This window comes from Vidua chalybeata, chromosome 6, assembly GCF_026979565.1.
Source record: "Vidua chalybeata isolate OUT-0048 chromosome 6, bVidCha1 merged haplotype, whole genome shotgun sequence".
Taxonomy (NCBI): domain Eukaryota; kingdom Metazoa; phylum Chordata; class Aves; order Passeriformes; family Viduidae; genus Vidua; species Vidua chalybeata.
The window spans coordinates 32,701,222-32,721,417 of NC_071535.1; the positions used below are offsets into that span (position 1 = coordinate 32,701,222).

Below are 20,196 nucleotides of genomic sequence, written 5' to 3' on the forward strand. Positions count from 1 at the left end.
TTTTCATTAGAGTGTGGGTGTATCTAAGGCAAATTCAAACACCAACCTGCACTAATAATGAGTAAGAGTTAATGATGACTTCCGTTTATCTCACAAATGGCCGGCAGTGGCTAATGGGTACTCCTGCTCAACTTCACAAGCCATTTTGCAGTGGATATGGGAATGAGCTCACAAGACCAACCCCTTTCCCCTCTTATACTAGAGGTGCTAGAGGTAAGTGTGGTTTTGGGGAACAAGGGTGGGAGGTCATGAGATGAAAGTGATGTGGGCTTCTTAAATTTTTCACAAACCTCCATAAAGGCATGTATCTGGGGATGGGCAAAGATTCAGATGAATTCTTATTTTTTGCCCAGAGAGATTACCCAGACCTAAACTGACATGCTTTCCTTGAACTGGGAGTCAGAAATCCCTTTTCTCTTCTGTTTTTCTGCTGCAGAAATTCCCAACATTCCCATTATGTGGGCTCCAGAGAGGGGTAAGCAACATCTTCAATCCCACCCAATCATTTCCAAACTAATTCTTTGCTAGTATTTTTTTGCTTTTTTAATCATCATCAGAAACAGTTTTTAGACACATTTTTCCCATTTGTTTGATTTTCTTGTGGATTCTCATATTTTTGTTTTATAGGAAGGTCCCATGGCCTCCCCAAGTGCTAGGGTCAGACTCATTTGCTGTTTCCATTTGTGTGCTATTCTCCTGTGGATTTTCATGGTTCACTCTGATCAAATGATATTACCAAAGGGTGAGCATCTAGACTCTTGGGACTGTTTCACTCATGGTATCCTGAGTTGTTGAACAAGCACTGCCACCCTACTGCCCTGTCAGTCATTTGTCAGGCTTATGTTTTGCTCTTGCCAACAGTTGCATCTGATTATTGGTGGGCTTTGGTCTTTTTCTGCCTTGCCTGGGGACTGCCTGGCATTCACTGCTGTCTTATATTCTCTCTACCTGCTGGCTGTGTGGCATTGTCCTCCTGAAATCTTGGCCCTTTGACTGTCTGGCATTGCCTCTTGACCAGCTAATTGCTTGACAGTGACTACCTACTGCCCTGTCCATCTGCTGAGCAGCATGTATCGCCTCCTTATTGTCCTTTCAATCTGATTGTACACGGGCATTGGCCTCCTGCTGCCCTGTCTCCTGCTCCAAGTGCCTGGCATTGCCTTCCTGCTGAGTGCATCTGCTGACTTTGTGGAATTGCTCTTCTGCTGTTTGGCACACCTGCTGAATGTTTGGTACTGCTTTAGCAACTTGCTGAATGTTTGGCATTTTCCTCATGCCTTTTCACCTGATCCTTGAATATAGTGTCCCCTTGCTGCTCTTTGAGTCTGCTTACTCACTGATACTTGCTCTTTTGCCATCCTGTCCACTTGCTTTTATGCCTGGCATTTCTATCATATTGTCCTACCCATCTGCCTAGATTTTATTTCTAAATATGCACCAGTCTGAAAAGATTAAGAAGAATTGTAAGGAATGGGGAAAAACTATTGTCTGGCTCCTTCATGGTCTGATTCAGTTTAACATACCAGCCAAAAACTGATCTCAGTACCAGCATTCAACTTTTTTATAGAACTACTCAAAAACCTTTTCCCATCTTATGAAAAAAGAAACCAAACCCAAACCAAATTGAATTGTATTCAGTCTTTGCTTCCATCACTGTATTCGATAGGTGTAGTTGTACTGTATTAAGTATTAAATTCAATAGTAATTAAGTACTATAACCCTAATATTACCTAAGGTATCTCAGAATCCATGGAAGGTAGGTAATAACAGGAGGGAAAAACAATCTGTTGCTCAGGCTCAGAAAGATTAAGGTTTGAATGTAGAGCTGTGTTCATTAAACACAGTGGATCAAAGAAGCTAAATAAATTTTACAGGTCTCTTTATTTAAAACAGAGGTTGCAGCTAATCTAAATATACCACTGGATCAGTACACTACTGCCAAACTTAAATGTGTCCTAATTGCTGCTTCCTACTTTTTCTGTACTGGGAGAGTGGTCAATTGCTAGTTTATAGAAACCTTTTGTCACTCTCTCACAGATTAAGAGCAAGGACTTGACTACATCTGTAAGGTCCACAGTAAGGGAATAAACCATTGTCACATCTTAGAGTAAGAAGCAGGATTTACTGCTCTTCTTTCAATTCAACTCATTTGACCTCTTTTCCTAGCTCTGCCACAGTTTTTAGCTTATTATGAGTGTTGTTGGGTTTGTGTTTTTGAATCCAGTAGCAACTAGGAATTGGAGAAAATATTCTGTCATAATGAATCCTGTCATCATTTCATAGTAACTTCTTACTGTATTTAAATAAATAGTATGTAATATTCATTTAACCTTAGCTTTGAATCTCTTCAGATATATTATTACTGCTGTTGATATCTTCAAAGTTGCCTTAAATATGTGAAATTATGTCTAAAGGGATGCCTTGTGAAGGCTAACCTAGACCAGAGGCTAGACGGAGTTGAAGAATAAAGTAGGTGTTTATTAAAAGGCCTCAATGGATACACCTTGGGCAGGACAAGAGCCCAGCCAGGGCTACACCCAAGATGAACCAAAATGGTCACAAAATGGACAACTGGTCACGAGGTCTCTCACTTTCATAAGTTCTGGTCCATTAGCATATTGGAGTTAATTGTCCAATTACAGCTTTAGGTTATGAAGTCCCATCCTTCTTGTTTTTCTCTCTTCATTCCGTCATCGTTTATGCTCTTGGACCGGAGATTTGGATCATTTGTCCTTGGTCCCCAGCTAGAGAAGGAATTGTTTTGTCTACCTACTCTGTGAAGAGAGCTTACTATCCCTTAATATGAAGCTCAGAACTACACACTAAAGTAGCACAGAATCTGAAAAATAGAAAAGCTAAAACCTGAGGCATTATAAGCATAGAGGCAGGGCAGCATTCCTTGAGTCGGTAGCAGCTTTCACATTGTAGGACCAGCTGTGGAATCAGAGAAAGACACTGTGAGAGAGCACCTTGTTCCCATGCCCCCAACACCAGCTTGCTGCTGTGGAGCATGGCTCCCAGGACAGCTGGCAATGTTCAGAGAAAGACCTAGTAGGACCCTTCTCCCAGTTTTCACATGAATGCCCAGAAACCAGTTAACTTGTGTTCTGCTCCAAGGAGCTGGAGGATGTGAATGTCCACCTATATTTTAGTCCTTTACTGTCTCCTAGGCTCTCCTGTCCTCTCTCTTCTCAGCCTTTCCAACCCTCCCTTGTTTTTCCAAGCATATTTTTTTCACAACTTCATAAACTCTTAAAGATGGTAGGCTGTCAGTCTCTCACTTCCCACCAGCTTCATGTTGTTGAAGGGTGTGGTGACAAGAACAGGTCGCAATGGCAAATCACTTTCTCCAAGCTTTAACTCCCAGTGTTACTTTGATGCTTCCCTAGGCTGTTGTTTGAGAAGCATAGCAGGGGCTGGAAGGGAGGAGGAATATTCACTCTAGCATAGCGAGGCTGCAGGATACTGCAAGAATTCACTTCTTATCCCAAGAAACATAAGTAATTTGTTTGTGTATCATTTCAGTTATTTTTAATATAGGGTTTTGAAAATTAATATTACCTCAAAAATGTGGGGACTTTTTTCAAATAATATTTGAGTTGCATGAATTTTAAATGCAGAAAAGCAGCAGAAGCTGGAGGAAAAGAAACACTAAGCTTTTTCTTGAATGTATGGAACTTGCTTCACTGAAAATTATACCTACGACAGAACTGACGCAGTGCTGTCTTAGGCAGCTTCACTGTAACATATCAAGTTAAATCAGTTTTCTGCCTGGTACGAATATTCAAATTAATTCTAAAAGAATCTGTGGTAAATTGAAAGAATATATTTTAGGTTTTGTCTTATAAATGAGTTAACATTTGGTTAAAGAAAAGTTTGCACACAAAGCCCTAGGAGTAACATTTTCACTGTTAAATCCCTGTAATAGTGATATACCACATTATTTTATCTTTTTTTTTTAATATGGGTTTTGGGGAAGTTTTTTTAGTCTTTTGTCCTTCTTATTTTCGAGGGGGTGAGGAGGTTGAAGGTATTCTTTACCCTATCCTATGCTGATTCTCTATGAAAAATTAGCTTCTAAAATACTCATGAGCAGTACAAGTCTTTCCAGCTCACAGAGTTTCCCTTTCCAGAATAACTAAATTTTGTGTTATCAGCCCATTTTTATCTCTGTTTTATTCCTCTTTTTTCCAGACTCTTTTCCTTCCTTATTATCTCTGATAAAAATCCCTGTTACAGTTCTCATAGTCATTTCCTGAACTAAAATATCTAAATCTTGCAAATTATTAATCAGGAGAGAGTGTTTATTGTATAATCTCTTTACTTCGGTGCACTTTTTAATTTCCATTTATTTTTTTACAGTTCACCTTCTTTATTCTTCTCTATTTTCTAAAGGTATCTTTTCTGATGATAGCAACATTGCAGTCTCTAAGCAACTAATTTCTTCAGTTGTTTCTGAAAAGAAATTCCTAACTAACACAGGTCTTTTGCACTCAAAAAGAAAGAGAGATATATGATTATTTTTCTACCTTGGGACTTCCAGAAGGTGTTTCACTCCCTTGATCCATTAGTTTCATTTGACATTTTCCACTGTTAAAAATAATGTGTCTGACAGTGACTCGTATCAACTTGGAATTCAGATTTTATTATGTGTGTATGTTGCTTCTGGATTCAGATTGAAAAATTTATTTCATTAATTTTAGACAAGAATGCTTTGAATGATACATGTTGTGCTGAAAAGCATACATGCCATTTCACTTGTCATCATAGACAAAGGCTTTTGCTATTACAATTAATTGATGTAGAGCAAGTCCCAGTGTCTCTCTGCTGTTACCTCTTAACTTAGTTGGCCAATAGCTTTTGTTGGAAAAATGAGAAGATGATATTGCATTTAGAGTAGACAAATTTGACAGCAAATCAATCCCTTGTTTCCCAGCTGCTCGCTAGAGATCAGGAGGGTGTAGGTGCAGTCAGCTTACTCTCTGACTGCAACCAATTTGGCACTTTAAGTCTGGCCACATTCAGTAAGAACTTCATGAGTGCAGATTCACAGTGTAGTTCATGAAATCAGCATGTTACACATTCTTGTTAGATTGACTGTAATAAATGCATTAGATCTACAAAATGTAAGCATATAGTGCTATGTGCAACTCTTCACATGTCATGTGCAAGGCAGGCAGAGGCACTCATCTTACAGAGGCACCCCAGCTTCGGCGAGGAACAGAGCAGCCTGTTGGCTTGTCTGCAGAATGGGATCATGTTCTCATCCTCTGCCTCTGAAAGAAGATTTCAAATGCAAAATTGATACTTTGGGGAGAAGTGGAGATGATATTGTAGTCAAATATACTGTTGCTACTTTCATAAATGGTGAGGGGGCAGCTGTTTGTATATAAAGGCAGGGTTTTGCACCCCTAGCAGCAGGCCATCATGCCCACATCAGTTCCTTCACCACACATCTCACAGCATCTTTCTTGGCTTTAGGCCTTATTCCTACAGGTGCATGTGCAAAGTAATGAATCAGTGACTGTTGCAGAATTGTTCCCCCCGTACATTTTGCTGCTCTTCTGACCAGACAGGTTTTAGATTCAGCCTGGAGAAGAGAAGGCTCCAGGGAGGCTCTATTACATTCTTTCAGGACTTAAAGGGATGATAAAGGGATAAAATGATGGGACCAAACTTTTTAGCAGGGCCTGATGTGATAGGACAAGGAGGAATGATTTTAAACTGAAGGAGGGTGAATCTAGATATTAAGAAGAAATTCTGTACTGTGGGGGTGATGAGGCACTAGCACAGGTTGCTATGAGAGCAGCTATGAATGCCCCATTCCTGGAAGTGTTCAAGGTCAGGTTCAATGGGGCTGTGAACAGCTCGATCTAGTTGAAGATATCCTTGCTTATTGCAGGGGAGATTGGATTTGAATGGCCTTTAAAAGATCCCTCCCAACTCAGACTATTCTATGACTTGCTGGAGCTTCTTTCACTTCATTTGGGCGTTTAATGAAGTCAGATTTATGTAATTGTTTGGGAATTTTATCTGAGACTGCACCTAAGCTTTTGTTTGATTCAGGCTTTACTGCTCTCATGGAACATCATAGCAACAATAATCAATCTTTTTCACCTTCATTGGTTGCTTTCAGTAAATATTTGTACACCTTTATTAGGCTTTCTTCTTGCAACCTTTTTGCAGATAGACTGAGTGAGTAGTAAATAAGCTTTGTTTTGTGTAGTGTTGCAATCACATACATCACTCATTCCAGGGAACTAATCATCATCATGTTCAAGTGGCAGATTTTGCACATTTCAAAGCTGAATGAAACCTACACATTGCACCTTCAATTTTGGCTGAATTTTTGGCCTACAACTCCCTTTTAAAGAGTGAAAAGTTATTGTCACTTCCTACTATAAGCTGACCAGTTCTTCCTTTGAAACCAAATAATGTTTAGGTATCCAGGGGTATACAGAATTCATCCATTAAGAACAAGGCTTAACACTATGGTGTCTTTCAAACTCTTTTACAATTCATCCATATTTTACTTATTTCTGCTTGTCAGCATTGGGCATTCCTGGAAAAAGAACAGAGAAGGGCACAAAATTCTCTTAGATGTGTTTGTCTCCTAGGGATCTTATTCCTGCAGAATCTTAATGAGAAGCTGCTGTTAAATCATCATCATTCTTTGCATGCAAGAGAAAGTGGAATTTTCTTTTGACTTCAGGTTAACAAAGATGGATTTTCCAATCTAGCTAGAACTGTGGGATTTTCTCAATAGCTTTTACACTGTTTAGACAGTCTAATATTTTCCCTATAAATATTTTGTCTTTTTGTTTATTTTCATTTTTATATTTTCTTTTAAAAAAAGATGATTATTTAAGATGTATTTTGTTTCATCAGATACAAAGTGTTGGGCAGCTAACCTTGGGTGTGTTTGATTTCTGTGTTATTCTGAATTATGGCCTCGTATCAGCCATACAATTTATACGGAAATACTGTCTGATTTTTCACTTGAGTTAGTCTGCCTAGAGGTGTGATGTTTGTAGTTGCTGTACACTTAGTGTGAGCACATCTGCTGTGGTAGTGAGATGCTTAGCATTCAGTGCAGGAGTCCTGTGTACATTTTGGGTACACAGAGCAAGAACTGACTTGTTCACTGTGCCTATCCAAGAATCTCTTTTGCCTTGTCATTTCTTAAAAGCTACTGCCTTTTCTTAGTGATTCATTCACACACTGCTAGTGTAAAAATCAGTGTGCTGAAGAAGTTTGGACACAGAGGGAATTTTATTAAAAAGCAAAAAGATTTTTCTGCATTTTTCTGATGATCTGTTACTTCAAGCACAGCAAAAAAGTGAGGGGAGGTGCTTATATATCTGTGTTGCTATATCTATATTAATGAAAAAGTGTGTATGTTATAGGAACCTTGAGGGTTTCAAAACTGAGTTTTGCAGCTGGGAAGTAAACTGGCAGAATTTGTCTATACAGTGCAAAGTTGTAATAATGTGAAAGCGCTGTTCTGTCGCAGTTGAGTAGTGTCAATAAATTATTCAACTGGTTTTACCTAGCACTTGAAAGATGTTTTAACAACTTCTAAAACTGAAAAACAAATGGTGTTTTGGAAACGTGCATAGTAAATACCTTAGGAACAGTGTAATAGAGAAAATATATTCTACAGTGGGGGTTTTATATGTAGATATTGTTAACTATTACTATAAACTACTGTAAGCCATTAATTAAATAATAAAATTCCAGAGGAAAAGATAAACTTGATATATTTAATATGCCTCACTCAGTACAGATTAGGAATTCTTTTCCCTTCCACTTTAGTGCTCTGTGCTACAGCAGTCTCAACAAAACAATTTTCATCTTCTGTTTGAGGAACCTTTTCATTCAATTGTTTCCATGAGAATCTTGGAGGTAAAAAATGTGATTTGTGCCAGACGTTAAAATAGTCCTATATAGGAAATCATTTGACAGAATGCACAGTAGGTCACTTTGGCTTTCAAAATCTGTTTGCTTGTTCAGTTCTAATGAAAGTGTCATTTGCATTTGCAAAATCTGACAACTGTTCAGACTCTGAACACATGAATTGCATCACTGGATGTCACAAAAGAAGAATTTCTATGAATTTTTAGGTTATGGAAAAAGTTCTTTAGAGTTGCTGTCATTAGAGATGCTTTATCATTTACCTGTGGAGCAAAGACACTGTGTAAGAGAATCTTAAGAGAAAGTATTATTTTGTAGTTCTTCTGTTGCTATGGTGTATTCCTGAAAAATTATCACTCATTACGCCGCCTTTGTAATGCAGAAGGTGTATTTTGGGAGGTGTTGTTTTTACTAAATCTTCAACATTGAAGATTTGAGATCTGAAAGTGTTTGGAGCAGCTACTTAACCTGTGGAAGAATTTGACTGAATTTTCAGAAGTGCAAGTGTTTCGTATACCATATTTGTTCTTGGCAAAAGGTAGCAAATGTTAGGAAACATCAGACAAGATCCTCAAAAGAGAAGAATTTCACATTTCAACTTCAGTAACCAGTGTGCTAGAGCTAAAACATTGCAAAATTATTTATTTATAGAAGTGAAATTGCAGGTTAAAACTTCTGGTTCTTACTTCTCTTTTGATTAATTGCTGAGTATACTTCCCCGAACCACAAATACACCCACTCTTCCCATATAGAAGATTCTAAGTTTGGCACTAGTTTTGAAATGAAGCTGAATGTAGCCTGACTCCACTTTGGTATAGATATATAGCCTAGAAGATAGTACACATAACCAGAAACACTGTCTAGGGTATATTTTTATGAGACACTGCTCCCTAGTTGGTATTCTGTTAGTTAAAGCTCATTATGTTGTCACTTCAGTCATGTAGAATTCTTATTGGCATAGTGTAAACACCCATGCTTATTTCTCTCATTTGTGCTGCATGAGTTTGTTTTTCAGAGAGCAAAATTTTTGACTTCTCGTGTTTTGTTCCTTTCTTCAAATTTCAGAAAATTATTTAAAGGTTGGGCTGGATTTCCTATTTTAGATTAATACAAAGCAGTCTGAAATAACTGAGGGAAAACTTAAAATAATAGCAATTGTTAACAGATAACATTTTAAAAGTGTTTTTTTAATAGCAGAATGGTTTTATTGTCTGTACCAGGAAGTCTTCAGCTATACTACTTTTGCTGGACCTTGCACAAAGGGAGCTGCAGTGGGAAGCACAGCATTTTGCACATAGAAAGAGGGCTGAAAGAGGAAGCAGACACCTGGCCCTTCTTTGTACAAAGTGCAGGGGTTGTTTCCAGCTGTTGTTTTACCAAGCTGCTCCTGACCTCCCCCCCACTGCAAATACTCTGCCTTTTGACACTGGCTTAACACACCCCTTTAGACAGCTGTAATGTGCTGCATCTGGTGGGCTGTGTCCAACTTTGTACAGCCTAAATGCATTCCTTACAGTGCAGAAAAGTGTTTAGTGTCTTGTTTGTTTAGCAGCTACTAAAAATGATTGTTCTAGTGGGTTTATGACAATGTATGGGGATAGGCAGTATCATAAAATTAAGATCAGTTTTTATGGCATAAATATTTTATATACATTTAAGATCTTAAAACTTTGTTTAGCAATCAGGAATAAAAAAGTATTATTACCACAAAGTATATTAGAAATGATATTTAGAAAATGTGCATGGTTAGATGCCCAGCTACATCCATTTCATTAACACTTCAGTTACACAAATGGGGCAAGCAAATCACTGATCTATGAAGTTTATATAAATCATATGCAATCAGGTTTAGCTAAAAATTTAGATCTAGATCTGCAGAAGTGGAAGAATAATTTACAAATTCCACAATGTTGTTTTTTCGAGTATATTACTTTTAATTTTCAGGTTCTCTGTAGTGTACAAAATGTGAAGCATCTTCCCCCAAATGTTTTGCAAGATGTAAGTAAAAGAGAAACTGAGTGTTATTAAGTAAATATTCTAATGAGTTTGATTTTAGTTGAAGAAAACAAGGACTTTTAAGGAAAGCTACAATGAGCACTAAGGTTTTTATTAACTTTATTATTGATTAATATACACTTTATTTGATGATGATGATAATAATAATAATTTGTTTACAAAAGTAATTATCATTGGGATCCAGCTATTGGGAATCAAATATATTCATAGCTTGGTAATGCATAAGTCATTGAGTGTTGTCAAAGGTGCCTCTATTTGCTGCCTGCTTTTTGTGGTCATCTACACAGTGGAAGCGCTCTGATAGACTCGTTTGCTGGGAGTGGTTTATAAAGAAGGCAGACACTGAAGTAGCTTTGGCACTTGGGTCTCATGCCATAGGCATTAGGCTGCAATAAATGGCATGGTGGGTCCCAGTGGAAGGAGGGAGAGAATTCAGAGGAGGCAACTTGCAGACAGAGGGAGTCATGGACATGAGGAGAAATAGAGAAAACAGAGTCTGTATTTAATCTAACAGTAGTTATTGCTGTGGCATTTTTGTTCCTCACACCAATAAATTTTGTAGGGTTATTCTGTGATGTTTAGGTTCTGGTTGGCAGCAGAATCATGGCAGATGTGTGAGAGTTCAAGCAGCATTTTTGTGCTACAGAATTCTTGTCAGTGGAAATGTGTTATTAGTATGTGCAGATACACCAGTTTGTAGAGTTCAGTTTTAGCTGACTACATTAATCAGGGTCCCATTCACCTTTGGCTGTTTGTAGATTTGAGTTGGGAGAAGAAATGGTAAAACAAAATGGAATCAGGTCACTTAGCAGAGAAGTATGTATCAAACTTACCACAGGTAAGAGGGAAAGGCAGTAAGGTAAGGCACTCTAATAGGATTAGACGTGTTTTGTTTTCTTTTATGTAAAAAAAAAAATCTACAAAAGTCTGAGAGTGCTCTTAGTATGTGTCTATGTGTAGACATAGCTGCATTTAACATCAAAAACTCCCAACAAGGACTCACCAGTCTCAGTATGAGTGTCTTACTGTACAGTAAACTTGGCAAAGCTGGATGGTCACTTTATGAGCAGAAGCAAACACATGTATCAGGGTCAGCACTGGCCCCATGTCTGCCTAGTCACCGCCAGTCATCCTGAGCCCAAACACAGCAACTGCTTTAGCCTTACTTTAGCATTTTATTTTTATAAACTTACTTGATTTTGGTTGTTTTGCAGCAATAATATATGTGATCAGTTTCATCCATTTGTCAAGATAACTGAGCAATTAGCCAAAGAAATTTGATTTTGGAAAACATCAAAGACTGTAAATCCTGTCGTGCCTTACATTTATAAAAAAAAAGACACTGAATATCACCCTACAGGTTATTGGTGGCAAATAACAGGAAGAATTCAAGAAAAGACATCATACTGGTGAAACTGAGATGAGTTTAAATCTTTATCCAAAAAACTTCCCAATATATTGAAAGAAACCACCTGCTGAAACCTGTAATTCTTATTGTTCATGGAGAAGAAATAGATTAGTGGTTTTTTTTAGTGAGAAGGTCTGATCAATCTAGCTCCATGTAAGCTCTATTTTCTCCCTGCAAAATAAGAGTAGGGAAGTAGACAATAAGCTGAAATAGCTGATTTGTGAATAAAAATTCCTCCAGCAGAGGAATTCTGAATAACTTTGAAGAAGGCATCTCATCTCCAGGCTGAGAGATGCAATTTTTATTCCTAAAGTGCACACTTGTTACACAACTGGTTGACAGATGTGAGCAAAGCTTTTGTTGCATATTTGACTGATCTATCTCTCTAGTTTTTCTCTGCTCTTCTGTTGTCTGTGAGCTCTGTTGCAGAGGTTATATAGCTATTTCTTTGGTAAAGCCCTTCCAAGATTTCAGCTTTCAGTGGAAAGCTCAAATAGTTAATTAAATCTTATTGATGCTAATGCTCTAGTCTGTTAAACATAAATTATCTGCAAATTTGTCCATTAATTTGCATTTATAGCTCTATTATGTACTATGCAGAGTCATAGATTTTAAATTGCTCAACAGAAATAATATTTTCCACAGAGGCAGTCTCTGTCATCTTAATTTAATTGAATTTATTATGATTTCTGAGTCTCACATTTGCATTTTAGTTGAAGAAGTAAAACTATATTACTGCCTAAAACCAGCTGCAGTGTATATGAAATGTCTCAGATTATTACTTACTATTGAGGTCAAACTTTGCTATGCTTAATACCTGAAAGACAAAGATAAGAAGTTTCCAGAAGAGTAGTCCTAGGTCTTTTAATTAAATCAGTCTGCATTAGATATGTCCTCCAATAACTGTCTGGGAGGGTTTCCACAGGTTAGAAGCTGAACTAACAATTTTTGGAGGCAAAGAAAGGCAGTGAAGCAGCAGAGAACTCTGTGAAACCACTTGGCAGTGAGCCATCTGTTAAGCAACCGCAACTACGTCAAAGATATCTAAAAATACACCAGTCGGTTTGGGAACATAATGCCCTAACTCCAATAAAAAGGCACTTTGTAAACAATCAAAAATGTGCTTTAAAATCAATTGCATTTATTCATATAGCAATGAAATATAAGAGGTACTGCTCTCATAGATGTCCTTAGTAAATCCTAAATAATTAAATTGTTTGTCCCTACTTCTCCTTTTTGGAGTAGAAACTAGCATTTTATTTCAATCCCATTGTCTCTCTCCATGGCTCCCACATGTCCTGACACTTCTGTCATGTCTTGTCTTCCCATTTTGCTTCTCCTGAGTTTCTCCCTCATCTATTTTCTGTCAAAGCTGCCTTGGGCAGTCTTTCTTTGTAGAACCATTGAATGGTTGGGTTTGAGGGGAACTTAAAAATCCTTAGGTTCCAACCTCCTCGCTGTTTTCCATCCCACTCACTTCATTCACTTGCCCTCACACTATTCTCATTTCTCCCCTTCTGAGAATCCTACTGCTTGGATTTCCTGCAGTTCTGTCTTTCCACTTTAGATTTCTTTTTCTCACATTCCCTTCTCCTATCTAAACTACAACCCTTGCCTTTCTTGGCAAACCTCCAAGCTGGACTTTCCACATTTGTCTTTCTCTTGAACTCTGGCTTTTACTTTCAAGTACTTCTGTTTCTGTGGAACCCCTCTCTTCCACCTCCCTGTTGTATGGACCTGTTTTCTTTGCACTACCAGCTTGTCCATCAGAAGCTGGGGATGCTATTTGGTATCATTTCAGTGTTTTATGCAGTTTTGCTCCAGTATTTTCCACCTACCTAAGTCATCAGCCTAAGGTTCGAGAATCAGTGTAAAGCTTCCGTCCTGATTAAGGCATCAGTGTGACAACTCTGAACGAAACATCATCATTTTTTCCTGCATCTGCCCAACAGTGTCATCACTGCTGTTGTAAGAGAGGCGAGGGCAACAGCCTTGATTTGTGATTCATCCTCTGCCAACACTATGGCCCCCTGCAGCGTGCAACAGCTGGCTGATGGTGAGACTACCAACAAAAGAAATGCCCATGAAACAAGGTTGAACAGTCTTAATTCAGCCTTGCTAGAGTACTGGTAAAATGTGAAGGTGCTGAGTCACTAATTCTTTAATAGTTTCCATGGAGGCAGGTGTCAGTACCCAACAGTTAACTCCTGAACTAGACACAGATGAAAATCTAAATTTGACGTCTCTCTTCCACCCTTCCTTCAAATAAAAAATACTGAAAGAAGTATGAGAAAACCTGGCCACCAGCACTTTGGTACCTTGTTAGGTGAAACAAAGAGTTGTTACAGATGGCAGCATTGTTGATTTCATTCATATATGTATATATATGTATAGCAAATTTAGAGTGTGCTTCCCAGTGTGATGGTGATTTCAGTTCCCGTTTAGGGCATATGTTAAGTCATGTTATTTGAGGACATTCCAGAAGTGGACTATACAGTGGCTAATTTCAAGAGCAGATGTCACTGTAACAGTGGTTTACTTAGCAATAGCTTTTTTGCTTACATCCATCCAGTCCAGTCAGCCTGCAAACATGAAAACAGGAAACATTTCCCTGTTTGTAGAAGTCCATCTGCAGTAATAAATATAGGCTTATATATTTTGAAACAACTATTTTTAGAAACTCAACATGAGAATCATACTGCTGCCTGGACTTCATGCCCTTTCAGATTTTGTTGCTTAGTCTATACATTTTTAATAATCGCATTGCCTGCTAGCACTGACATTTTGTGAAGGTCATTTTTCTTGTGAAGTTGGAGAATGGACTTGAATTTCATTGAAGGACTCCCTGAGCTGCAGGATCATTGTTCTTGGACTGTCTTGCATCTTGTACCACCTTTGAAGCCTGCTTAGAATTTTAACTAATAATATCTTCAAAGTGTCACTGTGCTCAAGGGCAGAAAATAAATCTCAAAATGCACTTTATATTTAAAAACAGTTTTGAATACCTTTGAAGCATGGTATTAACTGAGATGAAAAGGCATAGATACAGACTTGCTATGTATGCACACACAGAGAATTCCATGTTTCACTAACCTTTTCATGGTCAGCAAAGTGTCTCTTCACCATTGCTGCCTTTATCTTCTATATTATAAAAATCATCAGGTCTATGGATGTCTTTTAGAATTTTTTATGTGATTGATGATTTCATACCTCAGCAGGTATCTTAAGATAATCTCTCTCCATGGAGGAGTTTTATTTTTGTCTACACTTCTTATTTTCCCTGTGTAGAACCAGTCACCGGCTTGTATTCATATGACTTTTCTGTTTCTGCATAGAGGATGGCAGATCCAAAACCCAACATGCTATGCTTGAAATACAGGAGACTGTGGTGTTAGCTACTAAATTAAATTTGCTTGGTTTATTATAAACCAAAGTTCCAGCTTCCCATAACTGAGCACATTACAAGTTTGCTTATTAATAAAGTACTCAAAGATTTGCATGGTAGCAGTGTCTGAGGTCTTCTAATACTGATATTAATTTCTAATTAATTAATATTCTGATATGACTTTAAAAATGTCAAAAGTTAGCGATCATGTCTGAGAATATGGCCATTTGAATATCTGTACTCTTGATGGGTATTTTTTTTCTGTTTTATTTATTGCTTCATGTAAACACCCTTACATGTAAGCATCCTTCTTTACGGGATGCTGTTGGGTTAATTCTGTCATTTTCCTTCTCTAGGACTTTAGTTTTCTGTTTGTAAACTAAGAGCTTACAAAAGTGCAAGTATGTGATTTATAATTGAATCTTTCCCACAAAATAATTTGCCTGTTTTTTTTCTATATCAAACTGCAAAGAAAATTCAGCTTATTCAGGGTGTCCTTATACTTAAGACGTTCTTTTCTATTTCTGTTTTGATAGTTGTACTTTCAAAGCATTGTAGTTTGGCTGTATGTTGTACCATGGATTTCACAGTTTTATGACCATTGCTACCAATTTGGTTGTGCTTAATAAGTTAGAATCTTGTTTCAGAGCATGAAGCAATGTGATCCACTGACCAGCAGCTACTGTGGGGGAAATGAAGAGAGGATAGGGCTGTAACCTGTCTTTAAGATGTTGTGTCCTAAGTAAAATTAGATGTTGGGAGACTGGACAGATTGTGCATTTAAGAAAATTTGTGTTAGGAAGTAAGTCAGGTTGTGTGTGATTTTCCATCTGATTCCCTGTTTGGGAAAAGGATAAAAAGATGAGAATTTTCAGACTCTGCTTCCAGACTTCTCAATGCCCACTGTGTATGGACTGCTTATGAATAAAAGCCACCAGGCTGTTTGGAACTGCTGTTTTGCTGACATGATCAAAAGGGAAGGCCTCAGCCTCTGGCCATGATCATTACCATTTTACTGTTTTCTTGCCTGCCTGCTACATGGGCTTCCCTTTGCAAACTTTTTTTTCTATCTTCTGCGCAGACTGATTCATCCTTCTCATGCCTGGGAAAATCTCAACAGGAAAATGCACAAGATTGATGAGGAAGAGAAGGCAGTTACATTATTTGCTTATTCTCAAACAGTTTTTCCTTTCTGTTTGAGATAGTTGTTATTTCTGTGGTGTTGGTTAACACTTTTTTGTATTTATAGGGTCCTGACTTTTCATAACTTTCTATAGGAATCTTCACAGTGCTGCTAACAATCCTTCATCCCAACTCCTTGACTTTCCCTATTTTACACAACCAAACGAAAATTCTACAGCATATTTCAGTAGAGAATTTAGCAACAACATTTCTTGTCAGAAAAAGAATGAGGAGATATTCCTACTTAATTTTTAGCTGGTTTCATTTTTGTCTTATCCTTCCACTTGTTCACTCAGTTTGCTATTTAATCTTTGATTGCAGGCCACTAAAGAAGTAATAGAGCGAGAAGCCCCAGGGATGGCCCTGGCAATGCTGATGGGATCACTTAATGTTACACCTCTGGGCATGCTCTCTAGGTAAGACTACTTCCTTCAAAATATGACGTGAACTCTTTCCATAGAATTACTCATTGTTATCCAATGGCTGTGCACAAATCATTGAAGACTGCCATTGTTAGCAAGACTAGAAGTCTTACCTTCAGTCAAGGGGCCAAATTCAAATAATGGTAATTGCATTGTCCCATTAAATTCCCTTTGTTGTCTCTATTAGAGAATGTATCATCCTGTGTTTTCTGTGCCAGGTTATTTGTAATATTGATGTACACTCTTAAAGAGCTGTCTTTTCATTCTAGATCTGTGATGTTTGGGTGGTGAGTGAAGAATTTTTCTGTATGTTGTTCATGAAGTATTAAAATGCTTTGTTTGGCAAAAATATCCCTTTGATAAAGACAAATGTTTTGTACGACCCTAGATCTGGAGGAATACTGTTGATTTATCTCTCAAAGTCCCTGGAATACATGCACAATCCGTGTGGTTTTCTTGAAAGCACAGTCAATAGTTTTGCCAGCCATGCAGTTCTTAAACACCTTTACTTACTTTTACATGCCCTCTTGGGAATTTTTGGCAGCTCCATTTCTCTCTTGAGCCACTAGGTCTGATTATTGACAGCTGAAATTTGAATTTCGTGCTGTTGGTTTAGTCCTTTTTTGATTATTGGTTGGTTGTACCAGACATTTAGCTTATAATGCTCCAAAAATATTTAAAGCAGAGTAGAAGAGCCAAGAAGATGACTACTAAAGGAGTTGTCTGCCAAACACAATTACACTATTCCTTTTTTATCCCTCTGTGGACAGTTCTTATTTCCTTTAAGTCTGCCATAAACTGTAACCCACGTATGGGATCTGCTGGATTGAGTTTGTACTCTGTAAGCTTGACTACTGCAACAGGAGTAAATGAACATATTTCTTTAATTCAGGCTCATCTCTGTGCTGCAGTAGAGATTCCTTAGCTGGAATTCTTTCTAAACTAGGGATACATAGTGTGAAAAAGGCAATATGAGGCTAGGAGTGGGGTAATACTCAAACTGCCATTTGAAAATAACACTTTGGGCTGGCTTGAGTGTGATATCAAAAGTTCATTTAGTGGCACAAAGACACTCTCTGTGCTATTTACTTGTGAGCATTGTGCCAGCTGTCATGGAAATACTTGTTACCCTGTTAAAAAATGCCATGCAACCAATAACTGACATTAATCACTGAGAACTATTTGCATAAGAAGAAATCCAGGGAAGTTGGCTACCCAACAAGCCATGTCCTTTGGCTCAAAATTTTTGCTAATGCCATAACTGGAAATTGTTTTATTTTCTGTTCTGTCTTTGCTTATAGCTCAAGTTTTAATTCAATAAAGAGAATGTCATACAGTTTATCTGAATTGTAACCTTCATATCTTCATGGTTTAGTTTTGTCCTTTTACATTTTTCCTATCCTTATATCCTGGGTTTTTCACCTTGGCTTTTGTAAACAGGGGAAGCACTCTTTACAACCTCAAGACAAAATTCCAAAATTCTGTAATTTAGTTTCCTTTTTTTGTAATATTTAGCTAAAATATTGAATAGTCAAACTTTAGTCAGCAGAAAACATTCAGTGCTTGAGTGTTCAGCCTTACATCACCACCAAATGAATTTCTAAAAGACAAAAAAAAAAAAAAAAAAAAAAAAGCTTTCATCTTTGATGGTTGGTCTTGCCTTTTCTTGAGGGAGTAGGGAAAACTATTAGGAAGAATTATATATGAATTGCATAAATAAATTTTCACCTGAGAGTAACTTCCTTCTCTGCTTTTCTGAAGTTTAATCTTTAAATAGAAAGGACCTATTTGAATTAATGCAACAGGCACAACTTAGTATTTTTACCTGGCCAGGGACATTATGTTTGACACAGTCAATTACACTGCAAAGAACCACATGTATGACTAAATAGGGACTGTATGAAATAATGTATTGGGCACAAGTAAACAGTAGAATTAAGGGAGCTACGTAGATCTCAATAAAGATGGCAATCTAGCCAGTGCTTATATCAAATTAATGTTAGACCCTATCAATCTGTTTTATGTTTTTTCACCTCAGCTTCTCCCAAGTTCTTTTTTGAAAACATGATCAGCAAATATATTGGAAATTAAGTTTACAAAATCTGATCAATCATAGAATTTATCTTAAATGCTTTCCTTTTGTTTTGATAGTGGAGATAGTTGCATGCAAGAATTTCAGTCTGTGTTTCTTTCATTTCAGGCCTGTGTGTGGAATCAGAGGGAAAACTCTCATAATTAATCTCCCAGGTAGCAAGAAAGGGTCACAGGTAAGAAATGTTCTTACTGATCTGCTAGGAAGGAACTATGATGAGCACTTTTCCTTGTTTCAAATGGTAGAAAGTGCCCACTATCACAAATTTTACAAAAGTGAATTGAAAAGCACGTTCATGTAAAATTACCACACCATCACTCTTAGCCAAGGACCATACAACTCAAATGTGATTGAAGGTGCTGTGTGACCAGGACAGCATTACATGTAGTGCAAGAGAGCACTCACTTGAGCAGGCAGTGCTAATGAAGAGTCTAATGATCTCTTACACTTTCCCTTTCTTCTCTAATTAGCTGTACCTTATCTCTGGGCTGTCTCCACCTTCCAAGAAATCATTCTTTTTCACACAGAAGAGGAATGCATAGTATATGGTAGAACTTGCTGGAGCATTTGCAGTTTTGATCAGCAAGAGGGAAGAAAGGGAACATAATTTTTAAGAGTTTGACAATGTTTTTGAATCTTCTCTATATGGGTGTATCAGACTTTTCACCCTTTATAAAGTTTGTTTTCTTCCTGTATTTTGCTCTGTTTGGATGGAGAACTTAGAATTTTTGTCTTTATTCATACTTTCTGTCTGACTCTATAGCTGAGAAGAAGAGAATTAAACTGCAGCAGGTATTTGTGTGTGTGTGTGTATTAGTAAGACTAGATCTTTCACTAATTTCTTCATAGTTGGCTGCTAGAAAAACAGTCTTTTCCACAGAAATACTGCTAAGCTGAATAATGATCTATACAACCTGATATGAAACCGCTGAGGAAGGTCCCCCATCAGTCACAAGAATCTATTTCTTCTGGGCTCAGACTATGTCTGGCCTTGTTAATAAATGTCTTTACCTGTGGCCTCTAAGAAATGCACTCCTGGTACACATCTGATGAGCCTGTAGCACCCAGGATGGAGCAGACACTACGGACGTGTTTAGCAGCACAGCCCTGAAGTCACTGTTTCTTAGACTTCTGTCTGGAGATACAGAAACAACATTTATGTGAGCTGTCACCTGGAAGTTGAAGAGGAGATGTTTTGAATACTATGGTCTTAAGCAGCCACCATAGGTTTTCAGACACACTCTTGACATGTTTCAGTTCAAGGACTCAGTGTGAGCACTCCTGTGGTTCTACAATTCCTTACAGTGTTTCTGGAAATCTAGTGAGACTGTAATTCAAAGGATATTTAAAAGCCTTCAAAACACACAAGAGGCATTGGAGGATGGTGAGGTGGGAGTACCTTCCTGAAATTCTTCCAGTTATATGTGGGAAATCATAAGTATGTACATGTATTTAACATAGCAATGGCCCCCCATTTTAAAGAAGTGATGTACCAGTAAGAAGGTTATTTCACAAGTAAATACTTCTTTTGCTGATTTAGGAGAGAGATGAAATAGCCTACAATCTCTAATAGTTTTTATTGTATTCAGGAGCACTCCTAACCCACAGAAGAAATTGTCATTTTCAGTCCTGAGGCAATCAGACTTTGAAGAAAGGTAAATTGCAGAAAGTGAATGAGGAAAAGAAATGAAAAAGTATTAATAAGTATTTTAACAGTAGTTTGATATAGGGTAAGTAATAAAAAGGTAATTTTGCTGGAGAAGAAAAAAGTCGTATG

General features: G+C 37.6%; 1 protein-coding gene across 20 annotated transcripts in view; it reads left to right on the forward strand.

Moving 5' to 3' along the window:
* Positions 1-20,196, forward strand: part of GPHN (gephyrin) — a 275,204-nt gene that overhangs the window by 152,739 nt on the left and 102,269 nt on the right. For 13 of the 20 annotated variants that reach the window (XM_053945523.1, XM_053945528.1, XM_053945527.1 and 10 more), the window contains exons 5-7: positions 437-475; positions 16,227-16,321; positions 18,528-18,594. In XM_053945523.1, coding sequence (XP_053801498.1) covers positions 437-475; positions 16,227-16,321; positions 18,528-18,594 — 201 coding nt within the window. The remainder of the gene's footprint in view (positions 1-436; positions 476-16,226; positions 16,322-18,527; positions 18,595-20,196) is intronic. The other 7 variants (XM_053945525.1, XM_053945538.1, XM_053945532.1 and 4 more) reach the window with 1 other exon arrangement.